At 33.5% G+C, this 15,853-nt stretch overlaps 1 protein-coding gene across 2 annotated transcripts in view; it reads right to left on the bottom strand.

Annotated features, from left to right (window-relative positions):
- The window catches only part of LOC106458723 (Down syndrome cell adhesion molecule-like protein 1 homolog), a 108,265-nt gene that overhangs the window by 50,967 nt on the left and 41,445 nt on the right, over positions 1–15,853 (bottom strand). The window contains exons 6-8 of one of the 2 annotated variants that reach the window (XM_022384995.1): positions 9,163–9,432; positions 8,194–8,619; positions 7,328–7,486 (exon numbers count right to left, since the gene is read on the bottom strand). In XM_022384995.1, the coding sequence (XP_022240703.1) occupies positions 7,328–7,486; positions 8,194–8,619; positions 9,163–9,432 (855 nt within the window). The remainder of the gene's footprint in view (positions 1–7,327; positions 7,487–8,193; positions 8,620–9,162; positions 9,433–15,853) is intronic. The other variant, XM_022384996.1, reaches the window with a different exon arrangement.

Raw genomic sequence — 15,853 nt, 5'->3', positions numbered from 1 at the left:
TCGAGAGTAAGAATTAACAATATATGTATATACGTAAACACTTAAATGTAGCTCAGTATTGTTACGTAAAACTGAAATTGCTAGAAATCCTCTTCACATGGCAATAAATATAACCAACGGGATGCGCCAAAGAGAGTATGTATTATTAGTTCGCTATAGTCAGTGTGCTATAAACTTCGGAAGCTATAACTGTGATTGTTATTACGCTTATCAATCGGAAAATTTCAGGCATTTGACCAGGAACCTTTACAAAGTTCGAACATTACAAATCGCTTAACTTCAGTGGATTCTAATTGGACAGTAGTACTGGATACGATAAGTAATACCCAGGTGCACACCCTCAGGGTCCACTTAATATGGATACAAAATTTTAAGTCTATAGGTTATTTCTTCTTGGAGCTAGGACGATCACACTTCTTTCTTATGTGGTTTTTGCTAGCTTGCCTCATAAAAAGATCGATAAGTAATAACACCCAGTTACACATCATCAGGGTCCATTTAGTATGGGTGCAAAATTTCATTTTTCTACGTTCTTTCCTTTTGGAGCTATGTTAGTCACACACACACACATAGACCTACAGATACGCCCTTTTATTATTATAGATTAGCGAATGTACCCGGCTTTTCTTGGGTTATTAGGTTGATTTATTCTGGATGGCTATGTCAGTGTGTCTATTTTGAACCCATTTTAACATAAAAGTATAACATAAATACTTTCGTTGCTCCTTTACAGGATGTGGCCTGTTTATAAAGGTAACCTTCCCTCTGACTTGTCCTCCAAGTTTAAATTTATATAATAAAAAACAAACCTCTAAATTAGAAAACAACAATTATCTTTTTCCAATTTTGTAGTTTGGACATTTCATTTTATACTTTCAGCACATAGCCTCTTAACAACAATAGTAGGCTATAGTTTTATTGCTAAGCAGCATGATATAAAAGCTATTATTCGAACGCATTTTTACGAAAACGCACTGGCTTTTCTATAAATTAGAAGTTGTTCTATTAGGGACCATTTCTTTTATACGTGGATTTTCGCTAGATTGCCTCATTAAAAAAGATGAGCACTCGCAGGCGCGCACGCACGAAGATAAGTAATAATATCCATGTGCAAATCCTCAGGGTCCACTTAGTATGGGTGCAGAATTTCAGGTTTCTAGATTCTTTCCTCTTGGAGCTATAGCGGTCACATTTCTTTTCTATGTGGTTTTTAGCATAAAACGATGCACACTCGCATGCAGGCACTCACGTAGATAAGTAATAATATCCAGGTGCAAACCCTCAGGATCCATTTTGTATGGGTGCAGAATTTCAGGTTTCTAGGTTCTTTCCACTTAGAGCTATGGCGGTCACACATACACAGACACGTACGCGCGCACATGCGTGTTTGTTTGTTATATCTTTGTGTAATATAAGGAACCACTTCTTTTGTATGTGTTTTTTCGCTAGCTTGCTTCATTAAAAAGGTGCGCATGCACACATGCACGTGGATAAGTAATAATACCAGGTGCACACCGCGCACACGCGCACGTGAGTGTCTGTCTGTCTCTAAGTGATTTCTACTTTTATTATAAGGAACTACATAAAAAGAACGCATTTCTATTTCTAATGGGATTTATATTTCGAATATGAGGAACCACTTCTTGCTATGTGGTTTATCGCTAGCTTGCCTCATAAGAAAAGAGGCGCACGCGCATGCGTACATGCACGTGGATAAGATAGGTTCTTTCCTCTTGGAGATATGGCGGTTACATATTCTTTTCTATGTGGTTTTCGCTAACCTGCTTCATAAAAAAGACGCGCATACGCACGCATGTGGATAAGTAATAATACTCTTGTGTACATCCTCAGGGTCCAATTAGTTTGTGTGCAAACTTTTAGGTTTGTAGGTTCTTTTCTCTTGGGGTTATGACGGTCACACACACGTCCTTTTGTTATTACAGATTACATTTGTAGTTTCGGTGGTAACTATGATAAGAAAATGGGGATATAAATTGTAGAAAAGCATGTTTCTAGAATGGGCATTGGAAAAATAAAGGGAATAATAACTGACAATATTGCATTAATTTTATTGTTGTCTGCTATATTATTAACAACTAGCTGGTGTATCCGTCCCCTGGACAGAATTTATGTAAATTCATAATTAATGAAAGGTTATATTAAGACATGAAAAGGTGCTTCCCTTATATGTAATTGTAAAGAATGCAAAAACGCCCATAAATTCTATAAAACAGAAAATGTGAAACCGCAGATTTATATCTCCGCATAGACCCAATAAACCTTTCTCCCAAATTTGGTGAAGGTCCATCAACAGGGGCGGAGTAGTGGTAAAAAACGCAAAAATGCCCATAAAAACAGCAAAACGCAAAATGCGAAACTTAAAATTTGTATGTATCTCCCCATGGACCCAATGAACCTCAGCACCAATTTTGGTGAAGTTCTATCCACACCCTGCAAAGTAGTTACATGGACATACAACAGACAGTACTATTATATTTATTATTTTGATAAAGATACAAATTTCGGTAAAACTTTGAAAAGTCTATGGCGAAGCAAGAAAATAGAATATAAATACAATTCAAGTATTAATACTAAGTTGTACAAAACTATTAAGTGCTGTGGCATGTAAAATTAATGTTTTATCTTGACCAGTGCAGTTTTATGCTGCTATTATTTCATGTCATATGAGCATTATTTTTTTGCAGCTGTAAACAGTAGGTTTGTTATTACAGTTACAAGATGAACTATCAACAGCAAAGTTCCAAGCGATCTTGGCTTAATTTATATGTCAAAAGATACTTCAAGAAGGGTGGAAGTGATGATATTAAAGTTTCATATAATTATTGCACAGATTTTATTGCAGCTAGAACCCAGTAAACGGTGTTTTACGTCAAGTTGCATACGTTTTTTGCCCGATGATATTTGTTAAATGAAACTATAATTTTCTATTTTTACTAGAAAATATTACCAAAATGACTCATTAGAACTTCTCATTGTACTGTTATAATATTTAGCCAATGAATTTCTGGAGTTGAACAAATCCAAAAGTCTATCTTACAAGTTTAACCGCGGGTTCAATTTCCTTAAAGTTAAGCAAGTTGAAGTCTTTGTTGTAAAATTCTACGGCATCTGAACTTAAACTTTCTGCTGAAAAGTTACTTTTTATCTTTTGCTTCTGCTATTGAAAATGCATTGATCGTAATTTACTTCTTAGGTGCATGCAATCTTGTTCTTGCAATTTCTGAGAATCAGCAATAAATTGCTGTTTGATATCACCTTTTTCCGCTTCTTAAAATTTTCTCATGCACAAAAGTGTTTTGAATTAACTTTAACATGTGGCATATATCAAGTATGACATAACTTTTATACTTATATTGCTAAGTTGGAAAACCGTGGCTTCAAGTTTTCTGACAGCATATTGGCACCTAGTTTTTAAACATGTCACAAACAAGTACCACGGCTGTAATCTCAATATCTGACAGTTTTTATTCTCACTAAGCTTGCTCCTTCTTATCTGTCATGCCATTAATAAAGAAATACCCAACATGCATATTCCACTTGCTGTTTAGATGAACAACCATAAACACCAATACATCGCAAGCAAGAAGAGTCGTATCGTCTTCTGCATTTGCACCAACAACAACATAGCTAAGAAATATCTTTCCATTCAATTCCTTGTGTTTTCTTATGACCATTTCCTTTGGAATTAAAGCACAAATAATTTTACTCGTTCCTTCTTTTCCTTTTTTGCTACTTGTTGTAGTGTATTAAGTGCTTCTTGAGTGAAGCCTGACATCACATAATGCTTTGATATCACTTTCGAACAATAGATGAATGTGGTATAGTAAGACTGAAAGTACGTCTTACAACCTGTAGGTTTGGTGAAGTAAAACTGCAGTGTCAAGACAAAAAGACAACAAAAGTGGAGGATATTCTATGTGAGTAATTTTTTTTCTTCTGTTAATAAGTAGCCATTGTAAATATTTTTAAAGGGATATCAGAGTTTGCACAAACACCTTTGATGAAATAACAGTTCAATTCAAACTCCTGTTCTTTTGTTGTGAAAACTTTAATTTTTTCCTAACCGTTTTCAAATGATCAAGTACTTTTTTTCATTTTGCTTCTTTTTTGCATGATTATCACTCACATAGTAGCTAGGATCTAGAGGTACATCAGGTGTTATACTTGAAGTAACAGGAACTGGAGCAGCCTGGTCAGGTGTGCTTGAATTGGAAGACAGTAGTCTTTGTACTTATGTCTTCTATTTAGCAATCTGCAAATAAATCACAACATATATAATTGAATCCTTAATTTTCAAAAACCATTTGTTATTTTCTTTCGTTTCTAATAATTACTTCATTATTTGGACAACCTTCTTATTGCCTTACTATTGTAATTAATATAATATTTCTTATTAACTATAACTTCTACAGAATTGCTATAGTGCCAATGGATTAGAAGTTTATAGTCTGTTTATATAAACAGAAACAGCAACGAGCACCGTTGTTTTTGGCTTACATATCAAAATAAACCTTCCTAAAATTTGCAACCATATCATAAATGCTTAGTAAACTTTAAATATATTAACCTCTGATTTCACGAATGTTTTGTAGTTAATCAGATTCAAAACAGACTACTCTGAGTTTTTAGTTTCAAATATACTAATGCGTTTGATTAGTTTCTTTATATTATTATAGGACTATGTGTGATATCATTACTTTATTTACTCATTTAGTTTTGTTGTAACAAACTCCATTTAGCAAAAGGCCTTAAAAACTTTATGCAATAACGAATTCAAGCAAATCTAGATAGCTGAACATCAACAAAAGTTTTCTCAGAATAAACAACCCAGTTTTCAACAGTCTAAAGAAATGTTTGAACAATTAGAACAGCATTCTCCAAAGTCATTGTGGTAATATACCTTTTGTAGGTGCTCAGGAAATGAAAATACAGTGAGCAAAGCATCTTCTGTCAGATGAACATTTTGACCTGTTCTATTAAAACATTATTCTTCAAAATGTTCAGAGCACAACCTGCAATTTTTGCAGAACTATTACTTTCCTCTTCAAATATTTACAATTCATTTTTTCAACAGTTCGGGTTGTCTCCATGGAAAGCTGTATAAAATATGAAAATGCGTGAAATCGAGTGAATAGATAGCTACCTTATCATAATAAAATTAAAAGAAAACTCCGAGCATAAAAACTAAAGTTTTACGTACTCAAAATTAAAGTTGGCTTTACTACCATTATGCTTTACGTTACTATATCTAACAATGTAATATATTGGCAGTGGCTAAGCAATTCATAGTAATGTATTTATGAGGTAAAAAAAAAAACTTACCATTCAAACGACACAGGACCAGCTCTGATCTATTGTTACAATCCCGTGCAACACACGTTGACATTTTGGGATTACAAAACACTATAAACTACGTCTTAGCAAATGAAAATACCACGAAAGACCGAGAAGGATCATTGTTCAATCCAATTCTGTACAGAGATCAGGGATGCTGACTAAACTTTCTTCGGCAGATTTAAAGTCACACAAATACTGACAGATTATGTCTGGGATCCTATGATGTTATATGGGAAAAGCTTTGTAACATTTTCCAAGTGATTGAGAAAACTTGAGCAGTAGAAAACTTTGATCATTGTTTTGATATATGAATAAAATTTTTACTTTTATTTTACTTATTCCAAATCCAATATTTTAGCAAAAACGGAAAATAAATACACCTGTCGCGTGTGGTCTTTAGTTGTAATTATAAAACACATTAAAGGAATAATTTCATATGAATAATTTATAAGATCCTGTATAGTATTTTTCTGTGCACAACAACTTTACGACTTGTATCAGACATTTATTGATTTATAAACAAACACATTAGCAGACAACATGGTGTTTGAGCATCAACGGATTATGAAAGCTATCTATTATAAATAAACTTTATCAAAACGAATGATCTACTCTTTTATCCACACAGATTAGAAAATTGCGTGTTATACCTGAGCATCTACCTGTAATGAGACTGTAAAGTTCTTGTAAGAAACGCACACGCCATGACATATATTAATGGAAAAGCAAAACTGAATTTTTATGTACGCTTCAAACTGAAATTAAATACTAAGCAGTTTTAATGATAAACACCAGGTTCACTGTGAAAGCAGAGTAGCTTATATTAAAAATTATTTATCTTATTTTTTGCAAAACAAAGTAAAAGATTAATTCAAAATCTGCACCATTAACCAATAAAGAATTTTATATTGAGGGCAAACTCGTTAATAACAGTTGTTGGCAAATATTATTTTTTGTGAATAGGTGTAAAATACTAATAAACACCTGAACTCCTGCAGCCAAAACACAATATTCATGTTACAAGATTTGCTTTAGTTTATTACAATTGGTAATTACAATTTTACCATCGTAGAAGGAAAACAAGAAACATGTTAAACATAGTTTTGCAGTATTTTGTTTGAAGAATGAAATATATTGTCTGATGACTTAAAGAAAAATGAAACAACAATGCAGCACGTTACTAAATCAATTAAGGCCTGTATATCAATAAAACACATCAACGCTGTTGATATAACACTGTTGTAGTATTGTCTGTTCATAACGCTTCTCATCTGCTGATGTAAATGGGCAGGCAAAAAAACCAAGGCATAGTGAGTTTACAGTTTCATCAATATGGATTTAGTTTAATACTTTATCTGCTCTTTTTGAAAGCTGTCTGTATGTGTTAGTTGGGAAAGATTTAACATTAAATAACTTAGTTTAGATTATCAGTGAAATTCAGTTATGTTGAATTAAGCTAAAACATACCTTAAAAATAATCAACCAATTACTTGTTAGAAACGTGATAGTCAATATGTCTGTCCTTTGGTAGAGCAACTGAATTTAGTCATACAAAATGGTGTATAATCTAGTTAAAATTTCACGAATTTTATTTAAGCCCCTCTGGCCTTTGCGGCCGCAGTTTATTTTTCTAAATTTGCTGTTATTTACTCTCTTAGACTATTCTTTAGTAAATATGTTGGATAAAACGTTTAGGTTATGATCATTCTGCATACCAAACAATAAGAAATAATGTTGTCTGTTTCTGTAACTTAATGACTAAATGCTATAAATTCAAAATTTATTTCAAACATTTGAGAAATGTAAAACTTTTGTAATTCATAATTCACTGTAATGTGTTTTTGTAACAATTAGGGTCTAATTTGCTACACGTACGACACATACATGACCATAGATTTGAAGCAGAAATGTTTTACCAGCTAATTATGTTTTATTTGCATTTAACCCTTCTTATTTAGATTTCACTTACTTATGACACTGACGTTTACAGTTTGGTGATCTGAAGCGCCCTCAAGGTTTCTAGCTATGCACCTGTATCTTCCTTGGTCAGAATCCCTCACCTGGTGGATAACTAATGTACCATTTGGAAAGACCTGCTGTTTACTGGTGACAGGGAGTTGAATTCCTCCTACGGTAGAAAGATTTATGTAATTTATGACCACCTTTCAGTTATTATTATCATTGTTCTTTTTCTTTGTTGTTAAGTTAAATGTGACCTTTTCGTGTCAAATGTGCTTAACGTTTAAACATTTCGTGATATATTTTTCATAAACCAGAAAGATTTATTTCACTGCCGCAGATATTAAGATTAGGAAGGAAATTAAATAGATACCAGGATTAACGAAAACCTTTGATAAAACTGAAATACACTTTTAGCTAGGTCAAACCCGTAAATAGTTTGTATTCATAACTTTGCTATTTATAAGATAAATTGCTGCTGTTTGAAACTCAAGAAAAGCTTGTACCTGATTTATGACCTTCCATAAAATCTTGAAGTTTATAATAATACATTCTCCCTAGATAAGCAAAATATTTGAACGAATTTTGGTGTGTGTACATGTAAACAGAGATAAAAAAACGTTTCGTATTTCGTATAATTTGCTCGAGAAAACCAAATTTCCATAGACAAAAGACAGGTGAATTACATTCTACTTTTAAATACAGTAGCTTAATGAATGTATAGGATGAAAAGCTGAAACACTTTACCAAAGTTTTTTGTTTATTCATTGTTCTTAATTCAGTTAGAATATTATGTATATATCACACGAAGCAAGGTAGTAAATTTGATTAATATTCATAAATACTCATATTACTAGGTGCGCCTTCAGAATATACCTTTTTCCCAAGTTATACTGTGGATAGGATAACCAGACACTGGGCAGCGTATAGATAGCCGTTGTCCCTCCACAACCGAAACGTTGCCCATAGGACGAACAAACGGCGATCCGTATATATCAAGTCTGTTACTGTGAGTCACTGAACCAACAGGATTGGATACTTTACACTGGTACACACCTCCATCTTGGACGCGTACATTGCTGATGTTCAGGTAACTAACAACCATTCCATCGTTTCTCACAATAGTTTCGTTAAAAAATCGACCGAAGTTCGGAACTGCTTGCCCGTCAACGAACCATATCACTTCCGGAGAAGGATGACCGGAAGTTTTACAGAACATGGAAACCGAAACTCCAGGATGAACTTTCTTTTCTGGAAAAGTCTGATGAAAAACTGGTGGAACATCTGCAAATGTAGTTTTTGCTAAATTTCAAAAATTAAGACGCAAATTTATAAGAGCTCTTGATTTGTATAAATAATAAATTTATGTTTATATTAAATAGATTTTTTTTTGGCAAGGATTTATATGCATGATGTATGTGATTTATCTGTTTTCAGCGTCTAACTATTTTAAGAATATTATTGTAATTGTATGGTATTATATACTTAAATTGTATACATTTTCGACTCCATAAAACACATAGGCCAGTGAAAATGGATATTTTTTATTTTTTTTACGTTTACCTGAAACTCCTCCATGTAGAATGTATATACAAGTATAGAGTTTATGAGTTATATTGATCGTTTTAATGAAAGTGAAAACATTAGTGACGATCTGGATGTGAAAGATAAGGCTCTAGAAATTTGAATAATTTTTATATACGTTCTATGTGTTCTCATACATGATTTATATTTCTAATATACATCAAAAAGTTACAAGTTAAGTAGAATGTTTCTGTTCTAAATATGAAACGTATGAATATGTTTATTACAGAATATTATTAACATATAACAAGCTTTTCTCACCTCCAACTACTAACTGGGCTGTAGCCTGTTGACTGTCTCCGCGACTGTAAACAAAGCACTGATACATTCCTTGGTCTTCCTTGTTTACCGAGTTTATATAAAGCACATTCCTTCCTTGAAGATTAACTCTCCTATTTGCCACCAGAGGGCGAAAGTTTTTTGTCCAAACAATCGAGTCGATTGGATGTCCTACAATGCTACATGTGAGTGTGGCTACTCCTCCACTAAGAACAACCAAGGAATGAGGCTCTATCCGAACTTGTAGATGAACTAAAAACAAATTCGTGAACAACAAATAAGAGCTAAACTAGAAAGTGTAATAAAATAACATCATAAGATTGCTAGTTATTTTCATTATCTTATTCTTAACTGAAATGAAACTAGTTTTCGACATAAAAAGTGTTTTTTAGCATATAAAAAAGTGTATAGTTAACATGCTAAATACACCCTGTATCTCTGGAAACCCCTACTAGGGTTGTTAAAAATGTATTACAACTACAAACAGATGATTTTTTAATGTTTCATCACACATATAGAAAAAACGTGACCTAATGGTTAGCGTTCTCTGACTGTGAATAGGATGATTCATGGTTCATGGCCTTTCGAACTTTCTCGGTCCGAACTTTGGGGCTGTAGATGCGCTATAAAAGTCCCATTATTAAGTTGGATAAGAGTAGTTCAAAAGTTGGCGGTATTTAACTGTTGCCTAGTTGCCTTCTTTTTGCCAGTTTAGATCAAAATTAGAGACGGTTATACTTGGCATAACTGTGCAAAAAATCTGAAACAAACAAAAAATCGTCACACATGTACTGGCCTAATCTGAAACAAACAAAAAATCGCCACACATGTACTGGCCTAATCTAAAACAAACAAAAAATCGCCATGCGTGTACTGGCCTAATCTGAAACAAACAAAAAATCGCCACGCATGTAATGGCCTAATCTGACACAACAAAAAATCGCCACGCATGTACTGGCCTAAAAAGCTTCATGCTTCCCCACCTGCGATATAAGAACTATGGACTTGTGCTGTAGCAACACCCATTTTTACGCTTTATTACAAGGATTTAACTAAGTGATAAATTCTGATTAGATTTTTCTAACAAGATCTTAACCATGCGATTAACCGACAGTCATACATACATCCAATAGACATCTATACAGTTATCCGATAGATATCTAGATATATATTATCATCGTTATTAAAAATGTGATACTGAATTATCTAAGCTATGATATATCCACATCTTCCAGTCACGCACTGTTGTCTTGATTTAAGTGAAGCATTATCATTTATGACCACAGCGCATTTTCTGGGGAAACGATCAATCGACTGTTAAGCGTCGCATAGTCTCAGTTGTAGCATACTTTGATAATGCATCAAGTCAGATATATCATAGTTTGCATGGTTTCAGGTGTTATTCGCATATCGCATACAAATTGATAATCATATAAGGTTGGCTGGCTTTTTTACTAAGTCAGAATACCGAAACATAATTATTTTATCAATAAGAAATCAGCGTTGAACGTGTGTTTCGCAAATTATACTATATGTAAACATATACAATGGTTTCTGTTTGTGGTATTCATAAAACTAAGCAGAACAGAAACGGTGAATGATACTGTTTGTTTCAGAGAAGTAAAAAAAAAATATAATAATAATAAGCTAGATTGATATATGAAATCTTAGGCCCAGCTAGACCATGTGGTTAGGGCGCTTGACTTGCAATCTGAGAGTCGCAGGTTCGAATCCCCCTCACACCAAACATGCTCACCATTTCAACCGTGGGGGTGTTATAAAGTGAAGGTCAATCCTACTATTCGTTGGTAAAAGAGTAGTTGGCGGTGGATGGTGATGACTAGCTGCCTTCCCTCTGGTCTTACACTACTAAATTATGGACGGCTAGCGCAGATAGCCCTCGTGTAGCTTTGCGCGAAATTCAAAAATAAGCAACCGAATTGTTAAAAATAAAAAAACTTCATAATTTGTAATGCTAACTTTGTTATTTATTCATCATTTTACTTGTTTTAATATTATTACACAAGTGTATAATCAAAACGTTTAAAGCTGTATGAACTTCTCTCCCTGATGTATATATATATCATTAGCACAGACTGAACAGTACACGAAACCAACAAAATAATGCTAAAAAAAATAATTCTCTGAGACACGTGATCTATAAGTTTAGAGTGAAAATTCTAGGAACAATTTTCTTTCGCTTGTCAGTTCCTAGAACAACCAAACGGCTAATTGCTGGGCCAGATTAGTGTACTGCAGCTTTTGAAGCTCAATTTTTTTGTGTCTTGATTTCGAAACTATACTCCCTTAGAAATGGTTTATCTACATCAGGTATACGTTTCTTTATTGATTCAGTAATCAGTAGCATGAATTTTTGGACAAATAAAAACTTCTTTCGAAGACTCAACGAAGTTTACTTCTAATTATGAGAATTCAAATTATACAGTTAAATATTTCTAACTATACATTTTCTTCTGATATAAAATCTCAAATAGATTAGAATATGTAAAGCAAAGATATATCTTGAATGTTTAATAAACTCAAATCTTTGTTCACTGTACTGTTCGATATTTTCCAACTTTTAGATATGACAGTTGCCTCTAAAATACATCTACCAGTTAACCGCCTATTCATTGACATTAGAGTATTTGCTAAATAATTCATGTCAACAATTCTTCTCATAAAGTTTGGAAGATTTTTCTTTAAATATATATTGTACCAGAACGCAAATATTTAAACAGTTGTTTGTTTGCACAGTATTTTCACACAAGCCATCGAACTAATTTCACAAAATGATATACAATGGTCACGTCAATTTTAATTAGCAAGATAAAGAATTAAAATAATGATTTTTATTATGAAGATGCATAATGGGACCAATTACTCTGCATATTTCTCTGTAATAAGGTAGTTTTATGAAATGAATAGAGGTTTTTATCTCTTATTATTTTCTCCTTTCAGGAGTTATATCATGGACTAGAATGATATTTTAAAGATTTAGCAAATATATGACCTCTCCGAAAATATCGTGTGTGTGTGTTTGTTTGTTTGTTTTGAATTTCGCGCAAAGTTACACGAGGGCTATCTGCGCTAACGGTCCCTAATTTATCAGTGAAAGACTAGAGGGAAAGCAGCTAGTCATCACCACCCACCGCCAACTCTTGGGCTACTCTTTTAACAACGACTAGCTGGATTGACGTAACATTATAACGCCCCCATGGCTTAAAGGACGAGCATGTTTGGTAGGACGGGGATTCGATCCCGCGACCCTCAGAATGATAGTCAAGCGCCCTAATCACTTGGACGTGTGTGTCGTCTGACATATCGGTTTTACAAATTAATTATAGGCCCGGCATGGCCAGGTGGTTATGGTGCTCGACTCGCAATCTGCGGGTCGCGGGTTCGAATCCCTGTCCCACCAAACATGCTCACCCTTTCAGCCGTGGGGGCGTTATAATGTGACGATCATTCCCACTATTCGTTGGTAAACGAGTAGCCCAAGAGTTGGCGGTGGGTGGTGATGATAGCTGCCTTCTCTCTAGTCTTACACTGCTAAATTAGGGACGGCTAGCGCAGATAGCCCTCGTGTAGCTTTGAGCGACATTCAAAACAAACAAACAAACAAATTCATTAATGATTACAGTTGCTGATGAGAGTTCCTCGCAATCATATTCCATGTATTTTTGTCATTACATAAAAAAATTTATGAGTCTCCTTTTGTTTTTAGCTTGTAGCTGGACCTCGCAAGAAGATGAGGGTACAAAATCGAAACTTCAGACAACATGTATATAACATAAATATTTTTATCTCTCATGGTTTAGAATAGTAATTATTGTTGTATTTTATTGATGGCGGAGAACTCGTGTTCTATGTGTGCTATGTATTCATCTGTAAACGTCTGTGAAATAGGATTTATGTTTTGTGCATTCTACGTTACTTGCTTAATTATACATCTCTGAAACAAGTAAAATATTTCAATTGAATCAACAGTTATAATGCTAAGTCTAATGCTGTGACAAACGTGCCAGGTGTAAAGTATGAAGTCCACACTTAGGCTGATATTCTACAAACTCTTCAACGTTAATTTCTTAACTTAGAAAAAAATAAAAATATAAAACTTTCGCAAGGAAAACTATTAATAAGAGCTGAAGATACCGTGATATGTACTTTAACCTTCAATATAACGACTTGTCTTTATAACGTTTACTACCGGTGATTTTGTTTGTTTGTAATTAAGCACAAAGCTACACAATGGGCTATATGTTCTCTGCCAACCACGGGTATCGAAACCCGGTTTCTAGCGTCGTAAGTCCACAGACATACCCCTGTGCCACTGCGAGTTTACTACCGGTGGGGTCTGCATATTGCATCATGGTGAGTAATTCTATATATTTCCCATCACAAAATTTGGTGTAATGAATTGTAAAAACAAAATGGGCACACAGTAATTCATTCTGTAAAATTTATAGATAACTCCAGCAGCACTTAGTAGAATCAATTGCAATATTGATATTGTTCTTTTCCATGAGACTCCTATATCATTAGGGGCCCTGAAACCTACAAAGTCATGAACTCGCAAAGAACTTGATGTGTAAATAGTTTAGCAAAAACATGTCTAAGAAGCAAATTGGGTTCCAATACCCATTGGTAATTGTTTATTTCGGATATTTCCGCTAAGGTACACAAGGGCTATCTTTGCTAGCTGTCCCAATTATTGGTAGGATAAACGAGAAAGAGGGCAGGCAATCAGCAGCACCCACTGCTCACCCTCGGTCTACCTTAATAGAACAGTGAAATTTTACTGTCACTCTTATAACGCACTCACAGCCCAAGCATATGGAACGCACTTTTGAGGGAATTGGTCGCTAATTATGAATCCTAACCCCTCAGCTACTCCCAGCCCCATTGCTAGTTTAAGAGGTAATATGATTTTCGACGTGTTATCCAAACCAGTATAGTACCCACTCAACTCGTTCAACTTTATTATTGAAAAGCTGTTTTCATTATGTGTGGAATATCAACATAAAATATATATAAAGCTAGTTAATCCTTTATTTCTTCAGATTATTCTTCACGCTCGTATATATATATATATATATGATTTATAATGCACAAACATATTTAAGCAATAATACAGAATTCCTTTTATTTAATCAGCTGTCATGGAAACTTTATAATATTGAAGTCGAAAATTTTATATATTTTGATGCAATGAAAATTAATAAAGTGATTTAATAACCAACTAACATGACTTTTGATATTATTTCTTAATTTCTTGATTTCATCTTTTCGACTCTTTGTCTCCAACTATATATTTAGTTTATGATATTTACATGTTTATAGTGAGTCATTATTTTAAATCAAAAACTCAATTCAAACTGAGCTAAAGATGGCGGTGGTTCCCCCTCTTTTGAAAATAGGGTCCTGACTTTCCCTGCTCAGACACCTATGCATTATTCCTTTATACGTCATCACTGGAGTCTGGGAAAGTCAGCTCTTCGTTCAATCAGTAAAACTAGCAAACAGTGATAAGTTTTGAGTAGTCTAAGTTTACTACTTAATTAAGCGAATGAGGTTTAGATCGTGTAACGTTTAAAAGAGATAGAATGTAAATTTTCCATTCCAATAGCGAGATAGTTATAATGGTTTTATCTTTTATACGGTTAGTTAATGATTGCGAAGAAGTGGGGTCAGGTCCACTTCGTGCAAAACTCTGTTGATAATATTTTTAACAAATTAAAAAGAACGTGGAATCTTTCATAAACAAGCACATGTCATATAATTTAGATTTTAATTTTAGGCTTCTATTTATCTCTGCTTCCACATAAAAATATATCTCTAACGTAATCCACATCATTCCCTCTATAATTTGAACCCAAAACTATCTAACCATAGGCAGCTACGAATATTGATGTAACCTAATTACTTCATCGTAATAATAATATACTTTCAGTGAATGTAAACATTATAAACATTTCATTTTTTTTCACATTTCATGACTTGTATAGCTGCTGGCAAAAGACAAGATACCTAAGTCCTAAAATTCCTGTGAGTAATGAGTTATGTACACGTTGTAATAACCAAAGACGTACTTTAAAAAATGACACTAAAATTTATTCCGATAGATCTTCTTTTTTTATGCTTCGTATTAAGGTTCTTTAATGAGGATTACATAAAAAACAGAAAGATGATTCCATGAAATTCTCATTGTAATAAACTAACCAAAGCTTTAACGTATGTTGGAGTTAAGGTTCTGTATAGTTTCATTATAAATATGTCATGTCTGTTAAAAGTTGGCAGAAATAGAACACCTGCTGTTGCATGTTGGAAGTAAGAATTAAAAATGTCCGAGAGTAGGAAACTATTGATGCTAGAATTTGTTTTTGTCAGAGACAGACGTTCACAGCAGAAAATATTATATATTTATCAAATAAGTTTATGCTCTAGTTAATCCTTCAGAGTAATTACTAATTTCACCCAATGATCACAAATGTATAAGATGATTATTATATTTTAGAAAAATCTAATAATCGATGTTCCAATACCATATCATTATAAATTAATACGTTATTGTTTTTGTTTCAATTAAATGCAAATCTGCCTGAAATGGAGCATACAACGCTTTAATATTTTTGAGTTATTAATAAGAGCACTTATTACGTTCTAATATTAT

Source organism: Limulus polyphemus, unplaced genomic scaffold (genome assembly GCF_000517525.1).
Source record: "Limulus polyphemus unplaced genomic scaffold, Limulus_polyphemus-2.1.2 Scaffold505, whole genome shotgun sequence".
NCBI lineage: Eukaryota > Metazoa > Arthropoda > Merostomata > Xiphosura > Limulidae > Limulus > Limulus polyphemus.
This window is presented reverse-complemented; position numbering and strand designations above follow the sequence as displayed.